Source organism: Puntigrus tetrazona, chromosome 2, assembly GCF_018831695.1.
Source record: "Puntigrus tetrazona isolate hp1 chromosome 2, ASM1883169v1, whole genome shotgun sequence".
In the NCBI taxonomy this organism is placed as follows: domain Eukaryota; kingdom Metazoa; phylum Chordata; class Actinopteri; order Cypriniformes; family Cyprinidae; genus Puntigrus; species Puntigrus tetrazona.
Window position 1 is genome coordinate 11580828 of NC_056700.1, and position 18050 is coordinate 11598877.

The 18050-nt window shown below is 37.8% G+C and overlaps 3 protein-coding genes across 7 annotated transcripts; all 3 read left to right on the forward strand.

The window, feature by feature from the left end:
• Window positions 1-338: 338 nt before the first annotated feature.
• On the forward strand, window positions 339-4883 carry rab3aa (RAB3A, member RAS oncogene family, a). Its single transcript, XM_043252958.1, has 5 exons — window positions 339-467; window positions 1913-2140; window positions 2247-2365; window positions 2766-2890; window positions 3000-4883. Exons 2-5 carry the CDS (start codon window positions 1913-1915, stop codon window positions 3188-3190), a joined length of 663 nt encoding a protein of 220 aa, XP_043108893.1. The 5' UTR covers window positions 339-467; the 3' UTR covers window positions 3191-4883.
• A 114-nt stretch (window positions 4884-4997) lies between these two features.
• Window positions 4998-7077, forward strand: LOC122354667 (zinc finger protein ZIC 1). Its single transcript, XM_043252946.1, has 3 exons — window positions 4998-5932; window positions 6011-6174; window positions 6291-7077. Exons 1-3 carry the CDS (start codon window positions 5293-5295, stop codon window positions 6369-6371), a joined length of 885 nt encoding a protein of 294 aa, XP_043108881.1. The 5' UTR covers window positions 4998-5292; the 3' UTR covers window positions 6372-7077.
• A 5246-nt stretch (window positions 7078-12323) lies between these two features.
• On the forward strand, window positions 12324-17823 carry agtr1a (angiotensin II receptor, type 1a). Of its 5 annotated transcripts, XM_043224999.1 has the most exons (4): window positions 12340-12439; window positions 12528-12562; window positions 12690-12755; window positions 15614-17823. In XM_043224999.1, the coding sequence occupies exon 4, from the start codon at window positions 15678-15680 to the stop codon at window positions 16746-16748; it is 1071 nt and encodes a 356-aa protein (XP_043080934.1). In that variant the 5' UTR covers window positions 12340-12439; window positions 12528-12562; window positions 12690-12755; window positions 15614-15677; the 3' UTR covers window positions 16749-17823. The 5 variants fall into 5 exon arrangements, with proteins under 5 accessions (XP_043080929.1, XP_043080902.1, XP_043080920.1 ...); XM_043224994.1 differs by having other exon boundaries at window positions 12324-12562; XM_043224977.1 differs by lacking the exon at window positions 12528-12562.
• Window positions 17824-18050: the final 227 nt, after the last annotated feature.

Sequence of the window (18050 nt, forward strand, 5' to 3'; positions counted from 1 at the left end):
TATATATTTTTTAAAATCTTACAAACATTACTTTATTTCATAATTATAAGTCATGATTTTATCGTTTTAGCTGCGAATTTTAATCTCAAAATTATTTTTTCCTCTTAGTTTTTATGACTTACTATTACACTTTCAGATCATAATTTCTCATGTCATAGTTAAGATTTTGAATCTTACGCCTTTTAACTCGTATATGTCTTAAAATTATTCAAAAGGGCATTAAAATAAAATAAAATCTTCAAACACGCAAACACTCTACACAAAACTCGAAAATGTTCTTGTTGCTTCATGAATAGAAGACCGCTAAGTCGCTGAGGTGACCGATCGAACGTGTAATTGGCTCATCTACATGTCAGTCATTGTTTAGCCCCGCCCCCAGCTGGCTCCAGTCGAGTGACGAAAGCAAGAGCGCAGGTGCACGGGCTGGAAGCTGCGTCCGATCCGCACCAAATAAACCTCCTGTTAAGGTAAGCTGGGCTTTCTCTTTGCCGCTCCACCTTGCGTTTACCTCGAAAACCCGATGCAGTCGCATATAAACGTCGGGAAATCAATGGTTTAGGTTAAAAAACAGCGTAACCTTCATTTGACATCGCTAACTGGGATGGATCATAAACAGCCTCTGCTGTGTAATCCATCGCTGCATGCTACAAACTAACATGTCAACTGGCTTTTGACACTCAGCGCTCAGTCGCTGGCAGATATGATGAATGCTGTCTGTTTGTTTGATCGATGGGATGCTGGTCACTCACTGACCCGAATAAAAATGGAAATCAGCCCGTGTGTTAAGCGGATAGATGCTAACCGGAGCTCAGCTGACTTAACCATTATCAGCTATACAACAGTCTCGTTCTCACAGGCTGCCTGCAGTTTATTCTAAACGTTTCTATTGGACGGCTCGCTCGTAAACGTAGCAGCGCTTCTCATACGCGAAGGTTTCTTGCTCTAATCTTGTGCGCCAAGCCTGAGCCATATGTTTGAATTAAGCCTCGATGTGTGCCTGGCTGCTCAGGTGAGCAGACTAAATAGAGAAATAAACATTCAGGGATTGGGTTGTCTCTGTGTGGGAAAGAGAGAAGCGTCTTGGTCTTCCATGATAAAATATGAATATAAGAATCGTCTTCCCCTGATATTGTCGGTGTGCTAAGGTCCTGAGATAAGCACAGGGTTTAGCCGGCACAAAACCTTTGAAATCCCTGGCTACTCGGACGGACTAGCTCAGTCCATAAGGATACAGGATGCAGGCTACACCCTCTATTCACTTTGAATTTGTGCTTTAATTCAGCAGACAGGCTTCGAATAAGAAACGTATTTGTTTCATCACATTGCCGGGAACCGTTTCTGACCCCGTTGTTGACCGTTGTACTGTATAAGAATAATCAGCCTTGCACTCGTAGTTATGTCAGTTTTCTTATCTGATTGCTTCTAAATAACTGACTATAGTCAGTCCTGACATGATTTAGTTTATTGGTAAAGACTCATTTTACTAGTTATTTTTTACAAAAAGTTTGTTAATGTGCAGTGTGCAGATGAATTTAGCTGTTATTGGTCTCTGTGTTCACAAAAATTTTGCAAAACAACGAGAATATACAAAGAAAGAAAAGCATATATACGGTACGTGTAAGCTGAAAGATGCGCTAAAGGTCAGTTGTTGCTCCAAAGAGAGGTTTCCATAAACGTATAACTGTACATTAGTTTGAAATCAAGAAACAAAGCAAGCCGCTGTAAGTAAATCTAAAATCGCATACTGTCTAGAAAGTACAGATTTACAACTGTACAAATGCAAAAGCATGTTGCGCTGTAGAACCGTATGAATATGAGTATTGAAATTCATAACACTTGAATGTACGCCACAATAAGGAAGAAAATAAAAACTGCAATTCAGCGAATCACCTTCTTTGTGTTATTGTTACAGATGGCCTCAGCAAACGATGCTCGATATGGACAAAAAGAGTCTGCGGATCAGAACTTTGACTACATGTTTAAGATCCTGATCATTGGTAACAGCAGTGTCGGCAAAACCAGTTTCCTGTTCCGCTATGCTGATGACTCCTTCACTCCCGCTTTCGTCAGCACTGTCGGCATAGACTTCAAAGTGAAGACCATCTACCGAAATGACAAGAGGATAAAGCTCCAAATATGGGTATGATGTGAGCTCCTGTCGTTTCAGTTTTTTCTCGCTGGAGTCTTGAGTGTTTTTATTGAAAGAACCAATAAGACATTTTCACTCCAACTTCTGTATATTTCAGGACACTGCTGGACAGGAGAGGTACAGGACCATCACCACAGCATACTATCGTGGAGCGATGGGCTTCATCCTGATGTATGACATCACCAACGAGGATTCCTTTAATGCCGTTCAGGACTGGTACGAGAGTGCTTGTTTTTTGTGCTTATTTTGACACATTTGCGAAGATGCGACCTGGTTTCTGTCTAAACACAGAGCATGTGCTGGGTTTTTTTTCCAACAACTAAGTCCGATGTGATATGATTCCAGCAACAAGGTCTTTTATTCACACTAAACATGAAATTATTCACACTACACAACATGACACAATCACATCGGTCAAAAATTGGCACAAAATTAAACTTGTACGTTAACGTAAACTTATAAACTTGTATGTTATATATAAACATACATTTTTATATATATATATATATATATATATATATATATATATATATATATATATATATATATATATATATATATATATATATTAATAAATGTCTTTTTTAGGCAGTTAAAATGTTTTTTTCTCTCTTAGGTCCACACAGATTAAGACGTATTCATGGGACAATGCTCAAGTACTGCTGGTGGGAAACAAGTGTGACATGGAAGACGAGAGAGTGGTGGCTTCAGAGAGAGGAAGACAGCTGTCTGATCAGCTAGGTGGGTTTTCCAGTTTCCAGTTTTTCCAATTTCCTTCATGTTTCTTCCCTAGCTCTTAGTTAGTTTAAATATAACAATGTACCTTTTGCATTTTTTTTGACTCTCACAGGCTTTGAGTATTTTGAGGCCAGTGCCAAGGACAACATTAACGTGAAGCAGGCGTTTGAGCGACTGGTGGACATAATCTGCGAGAGGATGTCAGAGAACCCGGAGACGGCGGATCCGTCCATCACAGGAAACAGACCGGGCCCTCAGCTCAGTGAGCAGCCGCAGCGCTCCCACAAAGACTGTGCTTGCTAAGAGTCCCTCTCAACCTCTCCTCCGTTCCCAGCAGACTGAACAATGGACGCTCTAGGAAACAAGGCTTCGGTAAGAGAAGAGCTGATGGGATGCAGCTGAGAACCTGTCCTCTCTCTGTCCCTTCTTATCTCTTCAGCATTTGAATAATTTAATCTCTTTTAGATTTCGGGGTCAAATTAATTCAGACGTGAAATTGGGTGAATTACATTTTGTTTTGGTACACCGTCTGCTAAAACAAATGTTGCTAAAATTCGAGCGTCTCTTAGATATGTTTTCAGATTCGTCCTCAATACATTGCCAGAAGATATTTTATTATTGTCTAAACGGTACATTTGGGACAAGATTGTCGTGTGGAAACCATCGGCATAAAAGCTCATCCCAAGATGGAACGATTGAATGAATCCTAAGCTTGAATTGTTCATAAACGCCATTTCGCTCTTAATTTTTAAATGAAAGAGTGAAAATGAAATGCGCACTAATTAATTTGCTCCCTATTATTTTTTAAATAACAGCAAGTGTATTTTGTAAGACATATATTATATTATATAAGCAAAAATGGTATATGTGTTATAATAGATGTAATTAGAAAAGATAAATATGATGTGCTTAATTGCTTCTTGTTTTGTAATATAAAGGAATGAATGAATTTAAGTGTGTTTTCAGTTACGTGTTCTGCTTTTCCCCCGGTTCCTACATACAGGTGGTCTCAAACTCACCATAAAGAGAGTGTGTGTGCATGTTAGTATGCCATCCTAGTATATTGCAGATGTTTAGTTTTTACAGACTGCCGATTACTGCTGTTCTACAGGCTAAAAACACAATAAAAGCTTTAATTAAAAGACAGGCTAAATCAAGGAAGAGCAGCTAATGGGTTTAAAGAATTAAAAGATTTCGAAAAGGCTAATATTTAAACAAAATGCATTGTGATTAGCTTGAAGTTCTCATTGAAAACACTATATGCTATATGCACTAAATGATTGACATATGTTAATGCGCACAGTGATGTTAATTTTGTTGTAATTAGGTATGTTACTGCTCTATTTATTGCTTATTTATTTCCATGCGTGTTCTGCGTTGGATTAAGAGGGCTGCTGCTATACTTAAAGAACAGGCTTGGACATCTGAAATGTCTCGCTTTTTATAAATCAGAGTTTTAAAATCAAAAGGCAATGAATGTTTGGAAACATCATGTATGTAGAAGCTCGCGGTGATTTCTCCCTATGCAATTCAGAAGCTTTGTTATACCAAATAGTCACTGGATGTGCAGGGACACTGTTTGTAAGGTAATTGACTATTTATATCCTTCGTTTAAAACCTTTTTTACAGCCCAACAAATACCAAACCACCGAGATTTCCTTTTTTTATACAGAGAAATTTGACACATTAGTATGCGCTATAGGCAGAGTGATCACTGTTAAAGTACAAGCCAAAAAAACAGAGTTTTGGATTTGATACTCTTTTTGTAGTTGGCAGTTTGAGTATTGTTTGTTTTGTAATTTTTGTAAAATAGCTCTGTCATTTTTAAAAGTGATATACATCATGCTGTGTTTCACCCTGAGAGATAATGGTAAGAAAAAAACCACTGTATTAGCAACCGATTATATTAGCAGGACGATCGGTGTCATGAGTTTTACGAGAGTCAAGTGACCACTTGCTTCTGTTTATTGAATTCAATAAAAAGCTACGTTATAAATCTTGTGACTTTTTGCTGTCATTGTTGACCTTCTTGACAAAGAGAGGCCTCGAAAAGTTGCAAGTTCCAAGACTGGATGCAATGTTCGGTTTGCCGGTTTCCTTTAAAGGTTTATTATGTCATTAGAAACAAAGACTTTGATGCGTACTCTGCATCTTCAGATTATTTATATATTACCTGCTGGCGGCTGAATGACAAGTACAGATGCTAAAGAAAAAGAGTCTGGGGAATTGAAATCATCCACGTGTTAAACGTACTGCATAAATTGCCTTCTTTCGTATCCTCGTCGCATAACCTAAACATTTTTCTCGAGGAAATGAAGATCCGCGCAGATTTATGAGCGGACGCTGCAGTGAAGACCTACAGAAAGCCGTCACGAATGCTCTGCATCACATTACAACAGTAAAATATGTCAGCGTTTCAGATGTTTATGGAGAATCCTGATGATGTCTATGGCGTTTGTGACGGAGGGATGACGGCGCCCTCCTCCATGGATTTTTTGCATTTTAACAGGAGTTTGGTTGAGGTTTCTTGTGGACGTGACTCTTCGATCCATGCAGACGGCTGTTCTTCTGTCATAAATCATGTATTTTATCAGGAACAACAGGAAGTTTGGACCGGTTGGACATGCTTGAGTCCAACGGAAGAGTTTCACAGCACTCGGAACGGACAAATATGGGAAGAAAGGTTCCACAGTTCAGTCACGGATAGATCCGTTGATCTGAAGCCCGGTTTAAACGCGAACCGGTTTACCTGCCGGTGGCTGGAGCGGTGCGCAGGTGCTCCACAGTGCTGTAAGAGAACCTACTGCACAATGAAGGAGCTCATCTCTCATCTGAAAGCGGAGCATGTTAATCTGTCAGGACAATCCGGTTACGTTTGTTTGTGGGAAGACTGTTCTCGTCAGAGGAATCCGTTCAAGGCCAAGTACAAACTGATCAATCACCTAAGAGTGCACACGGGAGAAAAGCCCTTCCGGTGCCCTTTCGGATGTGGAAGAGCATTCGCGCGCGCGGAAAACCTGAAGATTCACGAAAGGACGCATACAGGTAGCAACTCGGTTGTTGTTGTTACTTTTTATTAACGTTGCATGAAGTGACTGGGTTTCGTTTTTTTTTTTGTCGCAGGTGAAAAACCTTTCAGATGCCCTTTTGAGGCCTGTGAAAGGCGTTTTGCGAACAGCAGTGATAAACAAAAGCACATACGTGTCCACGCAGCGGAGAAACAGTATATTTGCATGCACTGCAGTAAATCATATTCTCATGGGAGCTCCCTCAGAAAACATGCAAAGGTAAATAGGTTTTAAATGCACTGTTTATGCTTTTTTTTTACTTTGTTACTTAATAAGTGAGTGATATATGTAATGTAGCTAAATTTCTGTTCTATCTCTCTTCTTCATCAATGCAGGTCCACCAGCCAGTCATGGAATCTACTCAGAACTACAATTACGGCAACAAGCATCCAAAAAAGATCCAAGCCTTCGAATAGTATTTTAAGGTGTGCCTTAGAGCAAAATTGAGCATGTTTTTCATCATAATAAAATCAGAAGTATCAGCATGTGAGAAAGGAGCTCCACAGCTCTGAAACTCATAGCAGTTGTATAATTTAATAATTTAAACAAGAAAAACTATTGGTGAGTAATTTATTATATACCAGTTGATTTTATTTTACATGATTTTAGTGTTTTGCTTTTTTACAGAACAAACATAACCACAATAACAAAGAAAAGAAAACATAATTACAATAATAAAATATAAATTAAAATATAATACCCTATGACAGAACCCTGAGAGAAAAATGCATACAAAGGCAAATTAAACTTAACTGGTCAGGTAATGCATAATCAGGATACAAATTCATAGAAATCATTGTAATGATTTTATTTATAATAAATGTAAGTGAACAGTCTTTAAAAAATTCCCATTTCTAGTCTGTGGAGGATAAATAATATATTAATACACATAAATATTGACACCCAAAAACAATGTGTTATTGTAATTATGTTAGTAAATATTGTACATTTCACGAGACAGCAGTCACGGCACAATATAATATACAGACATAGTCATAAATATGAAATATGAAACTCTAAACGCAAGTGTTAACAATGTTTTAATACAAAATCATCTACATTTTGTAGTTGTCTTGTAAAGTGATTTATGTTCAATTGAAGTGTAATAAAACATTAAACACTCCATATTTCACTTTCATTCAGAACATTTTTAAAACATCAGTAAAAAATGCAGAGCGTTTTAATGACAGCGCACCGGTGATATTCTAGGTTTGTAAATGTTAATGTGCCCACCTCAGTAGAGGATGATTCTGTCCTTTTCCCCTAGACAGAACAAATCCTCTACACGCTGATCTGATGTCTTTGAACAGTAATTGCATTCATTAGAACAGGCTAATCACAGCTAATCCATCTGTGCCTCTAATAAATAATTAGTAAAGACTTTACATTTAACTTATACTCAATTTAAATGGACAGTTCACCTAAAAATTTAAATTGCATCATAAACTTACCGTCAGATTGTTCCAAACCTCTTTGACTTTCTCTGTGTGTGTGTGTGTGTGTGTGTGTGTGTGTGTGTGTGTGTGTGTGTGTGTGTGTGTGTGTGTGTGTGTGTGTGAGATGTGCATAACATCATGAGGGTAAGTATTTTCATTTTTGGGTGAACTATACATTTAATAAATTTTCTGTGTGGAAACCTGAAAAATTCAAGGCTAGTCACCTTAGTTTTTATACATTTAAAATCTGTTTTGTGAAGTATCAGGTTTCAATAATGTCAAATTTTAAATGGAATTAGTATTTAATGTCTATTCATTGTAATTTCACACATTTAGTTATATGCTGTATGATTGCAGCTATTTCAAACTAACAGTTTCTTTCCTGTCCAGTTCAAAAAGGACGCTTTTAAGTGTAGTTGCTAAAAGGGTGTATCAATATAATGCAGATTATTTTTCGGAGTGATCCCCAGTGATTCTCATCTGAAGGGTTCTCCCACCGGACCCAACTATCAGAGCTGCCTGTCATTTTAATGTGCAGCTGTCAACAATACCCGCGCTCTCTCCTTTCCAGCAGTACAACGGTCCTGCGGATGCTCTAATAATGCTCATATGTCCTTCTCATACTTCATTGGTTGGTGTTTTCCCTTGAGTGTTTCTTGATTAATATAGCCCCTAAAATCTCACTCTGCTGAACATCATCAGTGTGTCACTATATTAAGCAACTGTCAAAAAGTTTGGGTAAAGTTTGTTAGAAACTTAAGACCTGTGGACATACAGAGAGCCACACGGTGGCAGAGACGAGACGCGCCGGATCCATTCAACAGAGATCATCTCATCATACTGAATACATCAATACAGACATTTTGATATAATCAATAGTAATAATCTAATTTTGAAATAAAATATATTTTTACGGTGCTTAAAGAAAAACTCCACAACTGTCTGAAACAGTAAAAATCGATATAAAATCTCTTTAAATTAAAAAGTATATTATTATATTATTATTATTATTATTATTATTATTATTATTATTACGCATAACCAAAATGCAGGAACTCATTAGTTTGTCATGTTAAATATTATATCAATGTATATCAATTACATTACTTTTGTGAAAAGTAAAATAATAATATTTTAACTTCCTTTTTTTAAAAGCAGCACACATATCCTTGAGTACATTATAAGATTGTAACAATGTAAATAATAACGCTGACGTAATCTGCAGTGGAAAGCTCTTCTGTTCGGTGACAAGCCTGACAGCCATAGTAATGATCAAAAGACGTAAGTAACCTGTTCAGGAGTAATTGAAGCGCTGTGTGAAGCCTCAGGCCCTCTTCCCCGTATGGTTTAGACATCCATTAGCGAGCTTGATTTGGTTACAGTAAGAGTATCATGAAGGGCTGCTGCACTTTCCCGATGATGACTGATGAGTCTACGTGCTCCGGAGGACCGGCAGATCATAACATCAGATGAACATCTTATTGGTTGTAGTACAGTACATTTTGACTTGCCCGAAGTGACAGCCAGCTCCTCAGTGGTAGATATTATAAACCTGGCTTAAAATAACGAAATAAATAAACAACTCTTCCGTCTAGTACTTCATGACTTCAAGTGGTTCTGTTCAGCAGAACAATAAATCAGGGCAACAATAAATAAATAGAACAACAAACATTCTGCACGTCTTATCGAGTTCAACGCCGGTCAGCTCGTGCTCTCACTCCCGAAAAAAAACAATTCTGGATGACCGACTCCTGGGCTTTGGGGTTTTTCTCATTTTCTCAGAATGAACCCAATAATAATTAACAGTCGTTTGAGCCTCGTGAGACTGAGAATATAAAAATACGTGCTTGTTTTAAAATAGACTTTTGCTGGTGGTTTCCTCATTTTAGTTTTCACACAGATGCTATTTCAGCAAGAAAGTAGTTACTGGAAAATGGCACGAAACAAACATCAAAGGATAATGTTACAAAGAATATATGGAGAAAAAAAAACCTCTCCGAGGAGAATCCTGCTAGCTTAGTCTATCCCATCTGCTTTTCGGTGTTCTATCCGTGCATATTGCATTATTTTTTCTCCTAATCATACTGTACATATCCATTATGTTTTTATTTCTTCTATGGGTGTATATGTAGAAACCAAGGCAAAGTTGATGTTAATTCAAATGTAATAATACAGCTGACCTTCATTCACAAACAAGAGCAACATTTCAGCAATAGTGGTGGCTATTTATTTGTGTACTATCTATTTAGCGTGTTTATGTGTGTGTGTGTAGTATTCCCTCATTCCCTCATAGGAGATATTCTTGGCGGTGAGGCTCTGCTCTTCATCAGAATCCCTCGGTAGGTGTCGAGTGAAGAGCGCCCGGCCGTATCAAACTCATGCACTTATTAATACAGAGGCCGCAGATTGCATGATGGGAATACATGTAGCCAAAACGATGAGCAGGCCTAGATAATTCAGTGTAGGCAAGTCATGCGTTAGACTTTATAACGCGCGCCTCTGAGAACCACCGTGTTCCTGTTCCACGGCGGCAGTCCTAAAACGAGACGAATGCTACGCTGTGCTGTTATGTAGGTTTTTCTCATGTATGTGACTCACATCAGCAGTGACAGCGGAGGGCAAAGGTTAGGACTCGCGGACTGACTCATGTTATAAATGTCCAGGGCGTGCAATACCCACACTGATTTCCCGGCAATGAGTTAACCTTAAGTAGTTTATTTATTATAAATAAAAGAAAAAATAAGTTACGTATTTGAATTCAGCTAAAAGTATACTATTTTTTTTGTCTCTTGTTGGTTCGACTTCTGGTTCTCGTTACACGAGTTTATGTTCGAAATATGTACTATGTAAAATATTTGTTTATTAGCACCGTCAGGAGGACAAATGTGTTTTTTTTTGTGAGACAACAGGAAAATCTCAAATATCTATGCAAACAAAGTTTAAAAGTCCCAGGGGTTGCTGTTTGGTTTTTGCTTGGCCTCAAGATGGCCATGTTGATTTAGGTGTGGACAAATTATAGCTCTCTCTGGGGTACAGCTGCATGGGAATCAGAGCTGTGAGATTTGGACTGTTATACATCGTTATAAAAAAACCCTCAATACCACAGTGTTTTCTTGCGTCCGGCCTACTTCAACACTTACTTTAAATACGTCATGTAGAATTACAGAATGAATAGACTGGTTTGCATTTTAAGACTACTCTGGAAAGCTACTTGAATGTTTTCATATCTTCACGCTAACTTACTGTTTTTATCCCCCGTATTTCTATTCATTGCCATCAGCAAAACAATCGGCACGGCACAAGAAAAACACTGCGTTAAATTTGCTGTGATCAAGTTGTGTTCATCTCAGTTACCGTTTGTGATATACATGACTTCATGTTTTGTATATGTTTTGTTTGCTGAAAATGTAGCCTGTAGGTTCAGTATTCTCACCTTTTTATTTGCGAGCTTGGAGTTGTTTAATAAGAGCAATTGGACATTTAGTCCAATATTTGATAATAGACTTTTTATTAAAAATATGAATGTGCTCTTTAACATTTAGCCAAACAAACAGGTGGAACAAATATCCTTAATAAGGGCAGGGGGGAACTGCAGACATCAGCATCGCTCCCTGAAGGCAACATTAACTTTTGAGCGCATGGGTGTATTGAATTAGCCTCCTATTGATGCAGTAACACGTAATTCATTTACTATAAGACTTATGCTCCACACTCTCTGTCTCTGGCCGATCTGTTTGCGGAAAAACTGACAATACCATTGTCTTTTTGCTGACAAAATCTAATTCTATATTATGTGTTCTTAACTGCTTCTACTTCCTACTAGTATTACTTTTTTTTTTGTCCAAATACGTAGATTAATGGAAAGGTCTCCAGATGCGCTAAATGTTACGTTTCCATGCCACTGCAAAGGAACATTTCTGGTACGAAATAACTTAAAAGCAGAATAGATCGGTATGACCAGAAGACGGTAAGAATTCATACTTTAAAAGGACTCTCTCACGTTATCATTTATACTTTTAGCTATGACATCACAAGTTTTGTTTGTGTGTGTTTTTCAGGCGTTGTGCTGAGAAAAGCTAGACTGTTTAAGGAAAGAGACGAAAGAATGAGCCGAATACTACAAGGATGAAAGAGTTGGATTTATCCTTGGGAGTAAAAGGGGCGCCAGGGACAAGAGTTCCCAGAGGCCTCAAAAAATGAGGGAAAGACTAATAGCAGTCAATTTAAAAAAAAAAAAAAAAAAAAGCATGCCACTCAAATTTAAAGGAAAAAAGTGCTTTGGAACAGTATGTATTGTGAATATATACAAATGCATTGAAATGTATTTTGTTTCTGTTCCTTATTTGAAATAGGTTTTCCTGCTTAGTCTCCATCACCGTGGACATCAGCATAATGTCCAGTATATTTCTCTGCTGCTTTATGAAAGTGGCTGAATGCAATACCATTAGGCTACTGACTGTGAGCTTGCTTCAATATTCACAGAAGGCCATTTGTTTGTCTTTTGCTATTCATTTCACGCTTTAATACAAGGCACGCCCTGATGATATGCATTAATATAGCGCCGTGAGAATAAATCATGTAAATGTCCGTTCTGTCGCGTTACCAGCCTGAACCTTTTTTTGTTACGTGCTCAAAGCTAAAACAATCGTGTAATGTCTTTTATGCTAATTTGCAGGCTTTTTACGGAACAATCCATTGAAGAAAGGTTGTTTATGAACGTGGAAAAAGAAGAACCGAACGTGTTTGTCTTGTTTAGGAGAATAAAGGTGACCAAATGAATCATGGGAAAATCTGTCTCTGCCCTCAAGGGTCTGTTTTTGCCTCTCTCTCACCCCCCTGCTTTTTGCTCCCTTGACCATGGACGTATCCGGCCCCCACGGTGCGGCCCCCGCTGTGGGTCCCTGGCGTAGTTGTAGGACTATCGGAGAGGTATAAGAGGGGTGTAGAGGAAAAGCACCAGGCACTCTGTTAAGACAGAGACTCAGGACAGATCTCTTAAAGCCAGTTTTGGAACTGATGGAGCAGCTTGGATGTCACCTTCACTAAAGGTAAACATGCATTTATATTAATTACAAATGTGTTTGTTTTTTTAATTATTACCTTAAATTAGAATATTTAATCAAACCCTAATCTTAGCCCAAAGAGATGAGCAAGCTTGTGAGTTAAGAAAGGTGAGACATTCTTGTTTATCAAATAGACACATAACCTCAAAAAACCTGGCACATAAAATGTTTTTTTTTACTATAATACAGCATCTAATGCTTACAACTGTGTGTGTTGTCTGTCTGGTCCTTCCAGCTCCTTAACCCGCAATTGATGTAAATGACATGTGTTCATCTCAGCACGTTAAGATTCAATGTCAGGGTAAGAGGGCTTTTATGTCGTTGTTACTCTGTCAGTTTGAATGCGTAGACCTTTCTCTAATTATAGGGCTGGCTATATCCATCATTGTAGGGAGTACAAAGATTTTATTAGACCACCAAAACAAAAAAACAAAAACCGCTTATCAGTATGACAAATTGCATTATTCTGATCAGCCACCACTTCCTGAGCAATAGCGGATGTCTGATAAGCACATTAAAATAGATTGAGTGATATTCAAAAGACGTGAACCTTGGAATGCAATGTCGTCTGATATTGGTCCTTGACTCCCTTGGCAGCACGCCTGCATGTGCTTACATAACATGTGTTTGTCTTCCCTAGAGAAAAATAAATGTGCTAAAATGTATTCAAAATCCATTTATTTCATTTTAGGTATACTGCAAATACATTTAAATATTGATGTGCTTAGTAAAAATGCAGTGCAGTTGTACTTTTGGTATGTTAAACTGGTATACTTAAAGTCTGCTAAATTGAAAATGATTTGTGCTTAATGCACTTTAATTATGTAGGAGTAGTCCAACATAAGTATTTGAACTGGGACTATTGCAACTATACAGGTGCATCTCAATAAATTAGAATGTCGTGGAAAAGTTCTCAACTCAAACTGTGAATATTGTGTATTAATTAAATCCTGTGCACACAGGCTGAAGTAGTTTAAGTCTATGGTTCTTTTAATTTTAAGAACCATAAATACCCACCCATTCACTATGTCAACAAATTAGAGTACTTCATAAGATCAGCAAAAAACATTTTTAGTGAATTGTTGGCCTTCTGGAAAGTATTTGGTAGGGGCTCCATTTGCTTTAACTACAGCGTCAATTCGGCGTGGCATGGAGGTGATCTGTTTGTGGCACTGGTATGGAAGCCCAGGTTTCTTTGACGGTGGCCTTCAGCATTTTTTGGTCTCTTGTTTCTCGTTTTCCTCTTGACAATACCCCATAGATTCTCTATGGGGTTCAGCTCTGGTGAGTTTGCTGGCCAGTGAAGTACACCAACACCTTGGTCATTTAAGTAACTTTTGGTGATTTTGGCAGTGTGGGCAGGTGCCAGATCCTGCTGGAAAATTAAATCAGCATCTTCAAAAAGCTGGTCAGGAGAAGAAAGCATGAAGGAAGCTCTAAAATGTCTTGGTAAACAGGTGCAGTGACATTGGTTTTCAAAAACCACAATGGACCAACACCAGCAGATGACATTGTACCCCAAATCATCACAGACTGTGGAAACTTAACACTGGGATTCATGAAAATTGGGCTATGAGCCTCTCCACCCTTCCTTCAGACTCGGTTTCAAATGATATACAAACCTTGCTCTCATCTGAAAAGAGGACTTTGGACCACTGGGCAACAGTGCAGTTGTTCTTCTCCTTAGCTCAAGTAAGACGGCTTAACAAGGGAATACAACAGAGGTGGCTTAACAAGAGGAATACAACAACTGTAGCCAAAGTGCTGACGGCTCTCGATGCCTTGAACCCTGCCTTATTCCATTCCTTGTGAAGTTCACTCAAATTCTTGAATCGTTTTTGCTTCCACTCAACTTTCTGTTAACATGCTTGGATACAGAACTCTGTGAACAGCCAGCTTCTTTGGCAATGCATGTTTGTGGCTTACCCTGCCCATGAAGGGTGTCAATGATGTCTTCTGGACAACTGTCAGATCAGCAGTCTTCCCCATGATTGGGGATTAGCTCATTGGCATGTCACCATATTCTAGTTTTTGTTACATGTGAGCCAAAATCATCACAATAAAAAAAAAGAACTTGAAACTACTTCAGTCTGTGTGCATTGAATTTATTTAATACACACGTTTCACAATTTGAGTTGAATTACTGAATGAACTTTTCTACGACATTCTGATTTATTGAGATGCACCTGTAAAGACATCAAAGTTCACACAACACTCATCAACAGAGACATTTAAACACATTCAAGACTTAAAATTAAGAAATGTGCATTGTGCTCAAGTGGTACTCTAAATAAAGTTTTATTATGATTTTTATTTCTGTAATTCTCCAGTTATATGTCAGTAAATATATTAATAGATTTCAGAATCAGAAATCAGAATAAAATCTGAACTGAGTTTTACTGGATAAAATGACCTTAATACATCCAAAGACCAATCTACAACTGCTTTATTTTTGTTGTTTATTTATGTTGTAGATTTTATATAGTTTGGCACTTTTTAGAGAATTAAAATGCAAAAGTGCTAAACGGTTGAAAGAATAGTAAAAGTAGTATTGTATAGTAATATAAAAAGGTAATATAAATGTATTGCTTTAGTTATTATAAACTAGCAATAAAAAACAGTATTTAAAAAAATTTATTACATCTGTCATTATTTGATTTCTGGATTTCTATTTTAACATTTCATCTTGTGTAAAATCTCTTTATTGTATTATGAACGCACATATGTTCACAATTATAACAAATTATAGTACAAATATAAATCAGCAACTGAGATCAATCAATAACTGAGATAATACATTTTATAAAAAAAATATAATTTCTGTAAAAGTTAGCATTGTTAGCTTGTGATACCTTATATATCTACGTTAATAATCCTTAATATAAAATGTCACCAGTGTATTTTATTGATTGATATTAAACATAAATAGTTTTATTTAATGAATTGCACAGATTTAGCTAATTTTCAATATACTGGAAGGAGCTGTACTAGTACTAGTCAATCCACTTTCTGTTAAATAAAAATAACAAGCTCCTAAATAATATGAGCAGAGAGACATCTAGTGTTTTTTTGTAAGTAATGCACCTTTCACACAGCTTGTGAGAAATTGCATGAAACTTTTTGCCGTATTAACCATCTTTATCTACTCTGTTCTTATAGGGCTCCTTTAGCGACGCAGCTTTTTAGGCTGTGAACCTGAAGGCGTGTTTCACAGATCTCCAAAATGGACAACATCACAGCCGACTCTAACGTGGGACTCAATCTCACGTGTAACATGACCGGGCAGCACGATTTCATCTTCACCTTCATCCCAGTAGTCTACAGCTGCAACTTTATCATCGGAATCGTAGGCAACAGCCTGGTAGTCGCTGTCATCTACTTCAGCCTGAAGCTGAAGACAGTAGCTAACATATTTGTTTTGAACTTAGCCGTATCAGACTTGACTTTCCTCCTCACCCTGCCCATATGGGCCATATACACTGCAACAGGCTACGAGTGGCTCTTTGGAGACTTCCTATGTAAAGCCATTGCTGGTATGGCCCTGCTTAATCTATATACTAGTATTTTTCTCCTCACTGCTCTCAGCATTGACCGGTATCTGGCCATCGTTCACCCCGTCAAGTCCCGCCGATGCCGCACAGTGGCGTACGCCCGCGTGACCTGCGTCTTGGTTTGGGTAGTGGCTTTCCTTTTAAGCCTTCCCACAGCCGTTATCCGTGGGACCCATTTTATCCAGCATAACAATGTCACTGTATGCGCCATTCTAGAAGAAAAAGATCTTCGCAACGTGCTGGCGGCTCTCAGTCTGGTGAAGAGCGTTCTTGGGTTCCTTCTGCCCATCAGCATCATCCTCACGTGCTACTGCCTGATTGGCCGGTCTCTGCTGAAAGCACGGGACATACAGAGGAACTCGAGGTCGAACGGGGATGAGGTGTTGAGCATGCTGGCCGCCGCGGTGCTGTCGTTTTTCCTTTGCTGGACGCCGTATCAGATCTTCAACTTCATGAACATGCTTGGTATGCTGAAAGTCATCACCAACTGCGATGCCATTGAGATCATTGACACCGTAATGCCGTTTACCATTTGTATTGCCTTTTTCAACAGCTGTATGAACCCAATTCTGTACGGTTTCGTTGGGAAGAACTTCCGCAGGAACTTGCTCAAGCTCTTGAGGTGCACCTCGACTTCTGTGGCCTCTCACCCCACCCTTAGCACCAAGATGAGCTCTCTCTCGTATCAGGAGTCGTTACACCTCTCCGTCAATAAAATGTCCTCAATACCTCAAGCCACATGAGAAAAACAGGAAATGAATGAATCTCCGATGAATCATCTTTCTGAACTCGCTGATTCAATTCAGAAGATGAGTCTTGCTTGTTGTGTTATTGCTTTATACTGGAATGGAAACTAAATATAGCGACTTATCTTTTTGTCTTTGTCTTTTGTATTAGGTGTAAATATAGCATTATCGACATGCTGGTATGTGTAACTTTGATGCAAGAACATTATATATATACCACTGTTATATATATATATATTGTGTTAAGTTAGTTTTTCACCTTCCTCACATTTCCACCAAAGGACAAAATCATGCTGAAAATACTAAATATATTTTATATAATATTTTAACCATCTAAGCTGTTATAGTGGCATTTGTGCAATTTAAATGCTGTATTTTCGACCAGTGTGATGCATGAATGAAATCAAAATCTATCGTTCTAAACTTTTACAGTGGTATTTTTACTGTTCCTATGTCTCATAGCGCCACTGGGTAGGCCAGGAGTTTACAAACATTTTTATGTCAAATATACCCCCAAATATGAATGTCATTAACAATAAGTTTTTATAAACTGCATTTTTTTGTAATTTTGTAATATATATTATTGACAGCCATGCTTTTCTTATTCGTTTATTAATTCACTATCACAGTCTCATGATTTCTGACCTGACTTTAGAAAGCAAAGTGAATAGTGTAATGTTCTTTAGTTTTATTTATTTAAATTAATTTACTTGACCTTTTTTCCTCCCCTAGCACTCCCTGTTTGGATCCCAGTTTGAAAACTCCCGGATTAAACTAAACCATAACAAGAATATAGCATAATAACAAGATATTTTTACATACTGCCTGTGCGAGCGTGGTCAATACTCTTTAGCCTTGATATGAATTATCACCTGATGAATATTTTATTTTTCTTATACCGCTGTTGTCGTACTTCGAGCAGGATCTAATGGTCGGTAAAACTGTTTTGTTTTGGGGTTTTTTCCTGAGAAATTGTATTTTGCATCATGCTGTTCTATATAATGTACTTGAGTCTGAAAATGTATGTTAACAGGAAAACATAAAATAAATAAATCTATTAGAGTACCCCCAGCGTAATGACTAATGCGAGGATTTTTTTTATCACAAGATGGCATCAGCATGAAAGAGCAATTCACTTGTTACTGCTATGAGACAAAAGAGAAACTACCATTTCGCGAGAAAATTTAGAAAATTCTATTTTCTAATTCTGAATTAAGCTTTGAATTAAACATATGCATAGCTCGTTTGTTTTATCTCAGATCCTGGAAGTGTGAGTTTCCAGTGTTTTTAACTGAAGTA

Coding starts and splice junctions, on each gene's coding strand:
- LOC122354667 (XM_043252946.1), top strand. CDS start 5,293: ATGTCAGCGTTTCAGATGTTTATGGAGAATCCTGATGATGTCTATGGC. Junction 5,933..6,010: donor TCACGAAAGGACGCATACAG/GTAGCAACTCGG, acceptor TTTTTGTCGCAG/GTGAAAAACCTTTCAGATGC. Junction 6,175..6,290: donor CCCTCAGAAAACATGCAAAG/GTAAATAGGTTT, acceptor TCATCAATGCAG/GTCCACCAGCCAGTCATGGA.
- agtr1a (XM_043224967.1), top strand. CDS start 15,678: ATGGACAACATCACAGCCGACTCTAACGTGGGACTCAATCTCACGTGT.
- rab3aa (XM_043252958.1), top strand. CDS start 1,913: ATGGCCTCAGCAAACGATGCTCGATATGGACAAAAAGAGTCTGCGGAT. Junction 2,141..2,246: donor GGATAAAGCTCCAAATATGG/GTATGATGTGAG, acceptor TGTATATTTCAG/GACACTGCTGGACAGGAGAG. Junction 2,891..2,999: donor ACAGCTGTCTGATCAGCTAG/GTGGGTTTTCCA, acceptor TGACTCTCACAG/GCTTTGAGTATTTTGAGGCC.